At 37.0% G+C, this 11,664-nt stretch overlaps 1 protein-coding gene across 1 annotated transcript; it reads left to right on the forward strand.

The window, feature by feature from the left end:
- Positions 1 to 1,363: 1,363 nt before the first annotated feature.
- LOC125238254 (phenoloxidase-activating enzyme-like) lies at positions 1,364 to 10,381 on the forward strand. Its single transcript, XM_048145530.1, has 6 exons — positions 1,364 to 1,506; positions 2,572 to 2,661; positions 6,373 to 6,535; positions 8,092 to 8,291; positions 8,796 to 8,947; positions 10,043 to 10,381. Exons 1-6 carry the CDS (start codon positions 1,440 to 1,442, stop codon positions 10,301 to 10,303), a joined length of 933 nt encoding a protein of 310 aa, XP_048001487.1. The 5' UTR covers positions 1,364 to 1,439; the 3' UTR covers positions 10,304 to 10,381.
- Positions 10,382 to 11,664: the final 1,283 nt, after the last annotated feature.

An 11,664-nucleotide genomic window follows, 5' to 3' on the forward strand; every position in this document is an offset into this window, starting at 1 on the left:
TTGACATTTTAACACATATCAAGCTATCAATAACTATGGGCCAATTGTCAAAACTAAGGTCAAAAGTTTTAAGTTTGTGTAAAGAGATGCGATTACAGATTTTACTTTGAAAGTAACTCTCTATAATGCTCGATCCTCTTTGTAGCCACGTAAACTTAGAAGACTGATTTTTTTCATAGATCTGGAGTGCCTCGCGGGGTCTAGACAGAAATTCCACGGGAGGTACAGAACTCTAATTAGCAACCAGTTTAACGTTTAAAAAAACACATACGATTAATTATAAATGAACATAGGTATATGTAGCTTACAACAATTTAATAAGTAGTTTTTCCTCATACAAACTTACCAGTGCGATCTGAGCACATGCTGTTAGTTAAGTATGAAGTCATACTCCAGCTCAGCCGAAGTAACAATCCTTGACGCTATATGGCGATCGGAACGCAGTCTGGCTCTGTCGCGCCCGCGCCTAGCAATGCACGGACGAGAAGTTTCCAAAGTTGCAGAACTTTCCTCATAAGAATTTTCGGTAACTTCTGAGAATGTTCTCGAGAACGAGAATTTATCAGAATACTTAGTAATTTCGTAGTTTATACCATGATTTCGTCGGACTCAGCAAGTCAAGACGTAGTCCCGTGGTAGTGCACTGGCTTCGTATGCCGATGTTCTCAGGTTCGATCCTGACAGCGATTTTTTTTTACATGACCAAATCAAGATCAATCAAAAAATCAAGAAATAATAATTCGGTACCTAATTTAAAAAAGTCAGAACTAAAACTGTGAAGTCTGAAAGTCGAAATGTTCCCTGAAGTATAGTGAGAATGTAAGCAACTTATTGGTAACTTATCACTTATCAACAAAATAGCTAACTGTAATAGACAATATTGTATGTATAATAACATATAGTTTTATATTATGCCCATTTAAACTTTATTTCAAGTAAATTCTCTCGTTTAAATAATAAATTTCATGTTGCAGGAATGTTCTGCTAACATTCTCAAGAATGTTTCCGCTTTTTGGGAATGTTCTGCATTACTCGCGCCACTACAGAAGTTTGTGCGACAGGGAGAACTTGCTACGAAACGCTTACGCTTGTCACTTCGGCTAGGTCGGCAGGCATACTGGCAAAATCAGACCCCGTCGCCGGAAAGGTAGTCTGGCTCTGTCGCGCCAATACGCAAGAGCGATAGAGATAGATAACTACGAAAGCATTATCGTGAGCGTTTGTGTATTCCGCTATACGCACACTGAAGTGCGATAGGGACGCTACGAAAGCGTAACGTCAACGAATGTCACTTCTGCTAGGCCGTGAGGCATTACTGGCAAAACCGCATTAAGTGGTTGATATGCATATGCATTAAAAGGTTTGTGGCTACGTTGACTCTGCTTTTTGTTTATTTGCGTTATTTGAAGGATTTGTTCCATCGACGTTACACGTGTCTGATGGAAATATTGAAAATGGATTTATTGACTTTTATTTGTGTTGTGATGTTGCTCCGTTTTTCTTCGGGTAAGCGCGCTCAGATGAAAATTATATTTGCTCTCGGATCTGTTATTTATGTATTATGTATGTATATATCAGTGATTGTGCTGCTGATGTTTTTTTTTCTTTGTGTGGCTGGTCCAATACGTATTGTTATCTTGATTTTATCTCATAGCATAACTCGTATCAATATGAAATAGATCGCAAAATGTGTCCATGTGTGTTACGATGCCTATTTAAAATTTTCTGATTTGATACCGTGCAAGTGCTTTGTTCGGTAGCATGGTTTTATAAACAGATCCGATCTAATCCAAATCGTATTTGTTTTGGTCAACCGTTTTCTGGTACCAGGATAATCATTATTTTAGTGTTTCATATATATGAGTAGGTAGAATAATAATATGAACTATCACTTAAAAATAAACGCCAAATATTAGAACTGCATCTGATATGGATCGGATATGCCAATATCAAGATTAAGGCTTTTTTTTGTTCGAAGAAACTGAATAATATTTGATACTGGCAGATCAGTATCCTATTTCAGTGATATGTTTTTCTCATCGTAGAAATATGTATGTAGGTATTGTTTGTGCGCTTCGGTTTACCTGTCAAAATGGGGTATTTTGTTGCATACACCGTGTTTTTTTTGTTTTCCGTTACATTCGACACGTCGTTAGGTTTCATTCACAGGAACCACTTGGTATACTCGTATCGTTTATTATCAAATTTAATTCGAGATAATGACTTATTAAGTGTGAGAGAACTCTAAAAATGACATAAAACTGAATTTCACGTTTCTGACGGTACTATCAGCTGCATCAGTGCATGGAAAATGCATGGAGAAATTATCGATAAATTCGCCATGGACTTTTGCAGCTGATAGTACATGTAAATGTAAAAAACATTACGAAATAGTAAAGGTTGTGATTTGTGAATCTCATTGTTCAGGCATTTTTATTTCTTTAATAATTTATTGACAGAAAGAATGCAAACACTAGTTTTTTAGTGAAATTAATTGTAATATACCTAAAGAACGAACTGCACATGTAAAAGTTGTATCCTATCAATACTGAAATTATGAAACGTTTGTAGGAAACGCTGAAGATTGTAAAAGCTCATCAATACCTCCAAATCCTGGAAGTGGATGTTGCGGCAGAGCTGTGGGGGTTACCAAGGCCATACGTAAGTAATAGGTACTTGATAATTTGTCAATCATTAAAATTTACAATAAAGGAACTAAGACGAAGCATAGCACATGTTGAGACCTGAATCCTTTTACCAAGCACGTAAAAAAATGTACTTAGACTTTTTTTTTCATTGCTGTACTCTTTTTTGTGTTATAAATGGTAATAAACGTATTTTTTTTTAACTTAATAGCTATAGTTTACATCTAGGCTCCAGAGAGGCTCCATCTAGGCTCATTGTACCAAGGATGCTGGTGACATTTCCTCGCTATGTCGCAAAGCTGATACAAACACGGTGTAACATGAGGAAACCGAATTATATTAACAGCGTATTCCTCATCATATTAGAAGAGTAAAATGTCATATCAAATGTCTTTTCTGGATTTCGCCTACTTTCAGAGTTATAAGCATAAAAAATAACAATTACTTATTATTTCTCAGAACAAAACACTGTTTTGATGGCGATGATGCCGTTATTGGACATAATCTAACTATCGTTGATTGATATCAAAAAGTAAGTAGTGACATATCGCAAAAAATATTTTTTAGAAAAAAATATAATTTTTATATTAAGTGTCAGTTTTACGAAAAAGATTTACTTTTTATTTGAAAATACATCAATAAAACTAAAAAAAATGATTTCGCAATTTGCTTGATAATTTGTCAATTTGATGCTTGTCGTCATAACATTTTATCTTTCGGTTTTCTCATATTACACCGTGTATATACATACCAGGTAACTTGATTACCTGGTATATTGCATTTTGTTATTATAAAAAAGAATGAATAAGTGTGTCAGACAACCTTAAAGAGTAGCTAATGTCAAGTATCTGACGGCACATTTCAAAATAAATATCATTATCAATAAGTAAAGGTTAGGAATTATTAAATATAGGTATTTTAAATCATGTTACGATAAGTGGTAATAAATTAAGTATAACAAGTTTTCTTGAGGCGACCAAACATCTTTAACAAGGAAAAATCTCATTTTAAAAATCTTATTTTTCCTTAAGATTATTGAATTGATTTGCTATAATATTAATTAGATGCATAATTATGCGTCTTCACAAACTCGATATTTTAAAGGACAAGAGATCGTTAACCTCATAATACAAATATATTATGAATTTATGAACAATGAACCACAATTCAATATTGGCATAATAAATATTCCTGTTATCGCTAATATTGTGTCATATTCCTCTTAACACGTTCGCGGACGCGTATTCTATAGCATACGTTTTTGTACTCCTTCTGGTGACGCGTATGCTATAGAATACGTTATTTGGTTTGAATTTCTGCGTCTGTTTGCTTAGTAATCTTCTTGTTCACAGTATAATATTATTCACCAACATTTCCTCTACCATTCACTAGAATCATAGTATGCATACTGCAACATTACATAGTTTTATCGCAGTTAACACTTTCGCTACCAAGAACCCGACTGTCGGGCACACCGCTCGTAGAAGCGTAGCCGATTACATGGGTTTCCCCGTATGTAGCGAAAATGTCGTAGCGCCGCGTAGAGCCCGGTTTCGAAAGTGTTAAAAAATATGCTGTGGCGTCACAGATCGAGTTCACCTTTTTGTGACGCGTATGCTATAGAATACCTCTTTGTATGGAAATTTGCGCAGTAGCCCCGCGAGTGTCACCGGGAGTTGGCCCGTGAAATGTGGCCAAATTTCGAGCGCAAACGCAATTTTACGGATTGTTTAAAAAATCATAAGTAATTATTTTTACAGTTTATATATATTTTTGTATTGCGGTTTTGTTAACAAACATGTCCACTGTCGTTTTATAATAATACGTGATTTTGGTTACGATAAATTAAGAAAACCGAGGCATGTTTACACCTATTATTTGAGTAATTTCCTTCGTACTTAGTCATTGCTTTGCTCATATAATTGTGAATAAACCCTATTTCTGGTTGATACTGACTGTTTACGTTAAATTATATCTTTTTGAGTGAATTTTGTTGGTGTTTAACTACTTGAACTTGGTTTAGATGCTTGTAAAATAGCATATAAAGCTGGGCGAATCATCGCGTAGTGAGAGGTAGTGGATAAGTTCTACCCAGAAATCATCGCACCAAATGAAGGCCTTTAGCACCTATACAACAGCAGGTTTGAACAAACATTATTCTAGTCTCAATGACGAAACGGGTGACTACAGTTCTGACGAAAGTTAGGTACTCCAAAAGAGTCTGTAGGAGATACACATTTAGACAATTCTTCTTGTACCAAAAAACTCTGTATTCGTGAACAAGCTTTATACTTTTATTTGTGGGCATCATCCCCGCAGCCAGAAACACTAAATGTTTTATTTGATATGATTCTACAGAATGAATCTGCTGTATCACCATCTATGGATCGTATGCTATAGCATACGGTGTCATATAAGATCAGATTTTGACTCAGTATTGTGTCACGGTATGCTATAGCATCGTATGCTATAGCATACGGTGTCACATAAGATCACATTTTAACTCTGTATTTTGTCAGGTATGCTATAGCATCCGAATGCTATAGCGTTCCTCGTCACATAATAACCCTAATATAAGCTGTCTAAGGACAGGTATGCTATAGCAGTTGAAAAATTCCCATACAAAATATTGGTGTCCCAGAGGGGTGACTGAGCGTCCGCGAACGTGTTAATGATCCATTTAATTATATTATATAGCAGTACCTACGTCATAGAAAATTCTGCATGACCGTTCGGTTGTATATTGGAACTAAGGATTTAATATAATATTTTCATTAAGTAAAATAGTTTATGGGATCGGTATTGAAGCACTCGCCTCCTTTTGTCACATAACCTATTTTTTAACCCCCGACGCAAAAACGACGGGGTGTTATAAGTTTGACGTGTCTGTCTGTCTGTCTGTCCGTCTGTCTGTCTGTCTGTCTGTCTGTCCGTCCGTCTGTCTGTTTGTCTGTCTGTGTGTGTGTCTGTCTGTGGCATCGTAGCTCCCGAACTGATGAACCGATTTAGATTTAGTTTTTTTTGTCTGAAAGCTGAGTTAGTCGGGAGTGTTCTTAGCCATGTTTCATGAAAATCGGTCCACTATGTCGCGGTCGGGGGTTTTTTCAAAATTTTAATTTTGTGGTTAGGTTAGGTTAGTTAAATAACACGGGTGTTTTAATATAACTATGTAGAGTTACATACATACATACACACATACAATCACGCCTGTATCCCATGAAGGGGTAGGCAGAGCACATGAAACTACTCAAGTTTCAGTGCCACTCTTGGCAAATAAGGGGTTGAAAGAAAACGAAACTGACATTGCAGTGACAGATTGCCAGCCTCTCGCCTACGCCACAATTTAACACATATCCCACAGTCGCCTTCTACGACACCCACGGGAAGAAAGGGGGTGGTGAAATTCTTAATCCGTCACCACACGGGATAAATTGCATCTGCAATTCCATGCCAAATGCCAGTCGGCAACGGGCCCTGTTCATTTTAAAACGATCGATAATTTAAAAATATGACTGATCGATCAACTCCAATTGTACAATTATGATTCTTTCTTCTAAACAGCGTTCTAGAATTTTATTGAAATATCATTTGTCAGTACCACAAAGTAAAAATTAAGATGCACTAACAGATACAGAGACGATTTGCTAATCGCTCTTCAGCATAGATAAATTATTATATGGATGCAGATCTGATATTTTTTTTCATCCTTTTTTTTTTTTTTTTTCAGCCGGCTTCTACGCTCAGCTTAGTCAGTACCCATGGATTGGTATCATAGAGCACCAGAAGGAGAACAAAACCAAATTACTGTGCAGTGCTATCCTGATCAGTGGACGGTACATGCTGTCGGCTGCTCAATGCTTTGGCCCTACAGCCGAACAGATAGGAAAGCCGTGAGTGCAAACTATTATAACCCATATTATGTGCCCAACACATATATTTTTTCCCCTATTTTTTGAGGTGACAGCCTCATTCTCCTATTTATTTTAATGAGTAGTAGCGTGTTTTCAGCAGTGGTTCGAAAATGACCCTATGGGCATATATGGGATAAAGAGATATAAATGATTAAAGCAGCACTTTTCAAACTGTGCGGCGCGCCTTCATAAAGGGGGCGCGGACCTGTGGGACAAGGGCACACATCACACATTAACTAAGTAGGTAATAGAAGTTGCGTGGACATTTCATTTTTGACGGCAGGGAGACGTGCTTATAAAAATATGTAGATAAGGAACCCCTAGATTAAAGTTAAGGTACAGCGGGACAAATCTCGACTGGGGGACAATTGTGACTAATCCATTTTTTCCATTATTACACTATGATGTTGAGTTCTACATGTATCCACTGAACACGCCTATCATATATAACCGGTGGACACTCTATTTAGTAATGTAAACATTGTAAAACATGGAAAAAATGGACCAGTTACATTTGCCCCCCAGTCGAGATTTGTCCCGCTGTACCTTACATGTTTATTTATACATCTGAGTTGAAATAAAGGATTTTGAATATTCATTGGAAAAATGTAGTCGGTATATGACAAGGTAGAGATTGGAAGTTATTTGTGACCATATTTTTAATTGCATTTTAATTGCGTGGTCACTTAAGCCGGTTCCAGTCTATCTAATGTTTATTATAATCATTAGAGCATATCCAAACTTGATTGTACACATGTAAAATTTTAGAGAACTAAAGAAGAAAGAACCAATCATGTACTTAATCAAGAGTGAACAGGCATCTTGTGGGCGAGCTCACTCTATCGTAGGTTACCTCTTTGCCTTGGCCAAGAGTAAGCCCATTTATAATAATAAAAAATATGACACTTATGAAAATCATTAATAATTTACATCCATTACACGCTTCAAAAGCATGAAACTAGCACTCTATACGCGAAGTAATATATACAAGTAAGTAATGTACCTTAAACTTTTAGAGTAAGGAATTACAATTTACCCGTCCTTTTGGAAATTTTTATAACATAAAATAAATAAATGAGAGCGTTAAGATGCATGGCTGGTGTGAAGTTGAGTGATAGGATCAGAAATAGCGTGATAAGAGAGAAGTGTGGAGTGGATGTAGATGTGGTGACAAAGATTGAGATGGGTATGTTAAGGTGGTTCGGGCATGTAGAGAGGATGGATGAGAGGAGAGTAACGAAGAAAGTATATGAAAAAAGAGTGGAAGGGTCAGTTGGAAGTGGAAGACCTAGGCGAACTTTTCTTGTTCAAATCGGGGAAATATTGCAAAAAGGCGGGTCAGAAGTACTCGAAACCGACGAGCGTGTATGAGAAACGTTATGAAAGTGTGTGAAGCGAAATTGATTTGTCAGGATCGTAGTAAATGGAAATCCGTGATCTCTGCCTACCCCTCTGGGAAACAGGCGTGATTGTATGTATGTATGTATGTTTACGCTTATAGCCTTACACTAAAGTGTCCCAATAATTGTTTCAAGGACCAATGTACGTCTAGGGGAATACATCACAAGTAACGACGGGCCGGACTGCGTAGAAGTCGGCGGGTCTCAAGAATGCAACGATGGTGCGCTCAGGATCCCCATCGAGAAAGTCACTACGCATCCTGACTTCCACAGAGAACAAAACTTTCAGCATGACATTGCTTTAATACGACTGGCACAAATAGCTCCAATTACAGGTAATAACACAAAAAAAACAAAGATTTCACTCTTTATTGCATAACTCAATGATCTCAAGATAACTTTACTATAGAAAGCCAATTCCAATCTAACAGATAGGTACTCAGATCTTCAGGGCATGGAAAATATGTCACCCAGCCGTCTCGCTCGCGGTAACTTGCTTGCTTGCAAAGCGCGGTGTCATAAAGTGGAATATTAAAAGCTAGCTGTTTAAGTATTTTATGTCCTGCAAAAACGAAAATTACAATGCTTAATAAAATAGATAGATAGATAGAATACTCTTTATTGGCACACCTCAGCAAAAGATATAGGAAAAATATACAGTGGAGACAAAACAAATGATTATAAATAGAGGCAGACAACAGGCGGTCTTATCGCTAAAGAGCGATCTCTACCAGACAACCTTTGGGTAAAATATAGGTTCTTCGAAAAAAAATTACATCAAAGCTCTAATGTATTGCACAACTTTTTTTGTCACAATTGTCAACATTATACTATTTTAGATTTCATCAAACCAATCTGCCTGCCAACTTCCGACATCACTGCGGAACCGCCACAACAGCGAATGTGGACTGCAGGGTGGGGAGCCAACAACCAAAGTTCTTCTCCTAGTGACCGCCTCCACCACATCGACTTACCTTACGTGGATCTTGATGTAAGATTTCTCTTTAAAACAAAACACCATTAATAATAATATTTTCCCCTCACTAGCTCGGAAACACGTGTTTTGTCCTTTAATACCAGCGGGTAAAAACGCATTTTATCCACTAGTGGGTAAAGTAATTTGACGTTGAATAAAGTCAAATTAACTGCTTTAAAATTGATAAAAGTAGGTGAATCTAGTAATAAAGATGATTTACCACCTGGAAATACTACTGGAAGCAGTGATAAACGCATTTTTTGCGTTGTAGTTTCCTCGCTATAGTGAGGGGAAAAGTTTTGTGTTACACTCGGGTGCAAATGTATTTTACTTCTCGTGTGTTTAAACTCGCAAGTTCAGGATTCTATTCTCGAACCACTCGCTTCGCTCGTGGTTCAACTATAGAATCCTTTCACTTGCTCGTTTTTCAATTCCACACTCGGCGTTAAAATACAACTTTGCCCCCTTGTATAACAAATAACTATTATGTTTAGGGCCAATCTTCCGTATACCTTTGGAAAATATTAATCTAGATTTATCTAGATTATTTGGGAAGGGCTAATCTTCCTAGAGATTACTAGGATTAATTAGAGAGAACTAGATTTTATCTAATTTGGGATATGCACCGAATCCGAATATATCAGTATTAAAAATAAGAGATCAGACCCTTTAGCACAACTTGCCTTGTCGCGCGCGAGTCCATACATCAAGTATGGACTCGCGCGCGACAAGGCAAGTTGCGAGCTGCTCTAGCGAGGGGCAGTGTTATACTGAAGTAATAGCTGATATGATACTCATATCTTAAAATATTTTTTGAATACAGCAGATAGATATTAGGCATAGTCAGTCAATAGGAACCCTAGGCCACTCTACAACCATGTCAAAATGACAAGCAGTAAGAGATTTCTTACAATCTTATGTAAGTATAAGGTCACTGTGGCATAGTTCTACAGTGGCCTAGGGTTCCAATCGGTTGACTGTACCTATATTGGTAACATCCAAGGCCTCTATTCATTCTCCACTCGTCATTTTGCTCATTAGCACTTTGAAATTGGAATCATTTTCTCCATTCGTCAGAAGAATGGCCTCTAAAATTAAATTGTGTTTCAGACTTGCCAAGCAGCCTTCAATATTTCCAAAATTCGTCAACTCAAGCTAGGCCAAGGACAACTATGCGCAGGCGGCGAAGAAGGCAAGGATTCCTGCAAAGGCGACGCGGGAGGTCCATTGATGTATACCAGGGATCGTACTACTGAGGTCGTCGGCATAGTGAGCTTTGGAGCGATTCCGTGCGGCAAGGCTGGCGTGCCGGGAGTGTACACGAATGTTTTCGCATATGATGCCTGGATTCGCGCTAACATTGAAGATTAATATTATTTCGAGGTTTAACAGTTTAAGTGCATTTGATGGGGACCTGACCATTAATAAATAAATATTAAAATAATTATATTACTGATTATTTCTGAAATTGCTGATAACTTACCTCTAAAAGGCAACAAAGGCAAGTATCTTGATAGTTGGTGTCTTAATTATTCTGTTTCTAAATGCTCAAAAAAAGCAAGTACCTACATTATTAGCAAGTACCTACATTATTACACTTACTACTCTGTCGTGTCCGTTCTCCATTTTTCTCTAAACATGTGATGATAACTTCAAGTCAACTTAACGAATATTTTGATTGAGTACATGATCTATAATTTTGCATTTAAAATTTAGGAAATAAGAGATGTCCGCGAATTTCTCTGGTGCGGGTTTTATTCGCCTGTATCGTAAACGTATTGAAGATTGTAGACAAACTTCCCCCCGCGGGGAATAATCTCTAGCTCACGTTCTTAAAACTTGTTTGAAGAATGCAAACTTAAATTAAATCAAACAGCGTACAAAAATCTTGAGTCCCTTATTCCTATGGATAAAGTTTCCTCTGAAACTAATATTTTAAAGAATTGTTCTTTTTAAAAATATTAATAAAAAAAATTAGATCTTTTAGCACCTAGCTTTATAATACTCAAAAGCATATAATTTATAAATATATGACGAACTTTTTCTATTTGACCTTGTAAATTCCATCTTTTTCTATTTTCACATATGAAATTTCAAAAATAAAAAAGTGACAGCGATCAATTAACAAATCAAGAACTCTATACTAATATTATAAATGGGAAAGTTTCCTCTGTGTGTGTCTGTTTGTTTGTCCGTCTTTCAATATTATAAATGGGAAAGTGTGTGTGTCTGTTTGTTTGTCCGTCTTTCACGGCTATAGTTGAAGGGATGGAGAGTGACAGAGGCTACTTTTTGTCTCTTGAGCGAAGCCGCTGGCAAAAGCTAATAATATATATTCGTTGCTGCTACAATTTCATTAATCAAGACAGCACACATAGCTAGTATGTATTATTTCATCGTCTAAGTCACACATTCTTACACAGTCATAATATATTGACTGTCCCAAAGTAAGCTTTAGGAGGCTTGTGTTGTGAATAGTTATTTGCCTAGAAAACATCTACTACTCTGAGAAAAAATATCTGTATCATCACACAAATAAATGCCCTTACCGGGCTTCGAACCAAGGACCATCGGCCTGTCTAAGGCTAGGCCGCTCGGCCAGTATTGAGGTCGGACCTTTGATTTGATCATAGGTAATGTAAGTTTATCTACTTAGGCTTGCAATAAAATAAATATTCAATTCTCTCAGCCCTACCTGTTCTAGTTTTTTGTTTACCTCGGCGCGAAATCCG

Source organism: Leguminivora glycinivorella, chromosome 2, assembly GCF_023078275.1.
Source record: "Leguminivora glycinivorella isolate SPB_JAAS2020 chromosome 2, LegGlyc_1.1, whole genome shotgun sequence".
In the NCBI taxonomy this organism is placed as follows: Eukaryota; Metazoa; Arthropoda; class Insecta; order Lepidoptera; family Tortricidae; genus Leguminivora; species Leguminivora glycinivorella.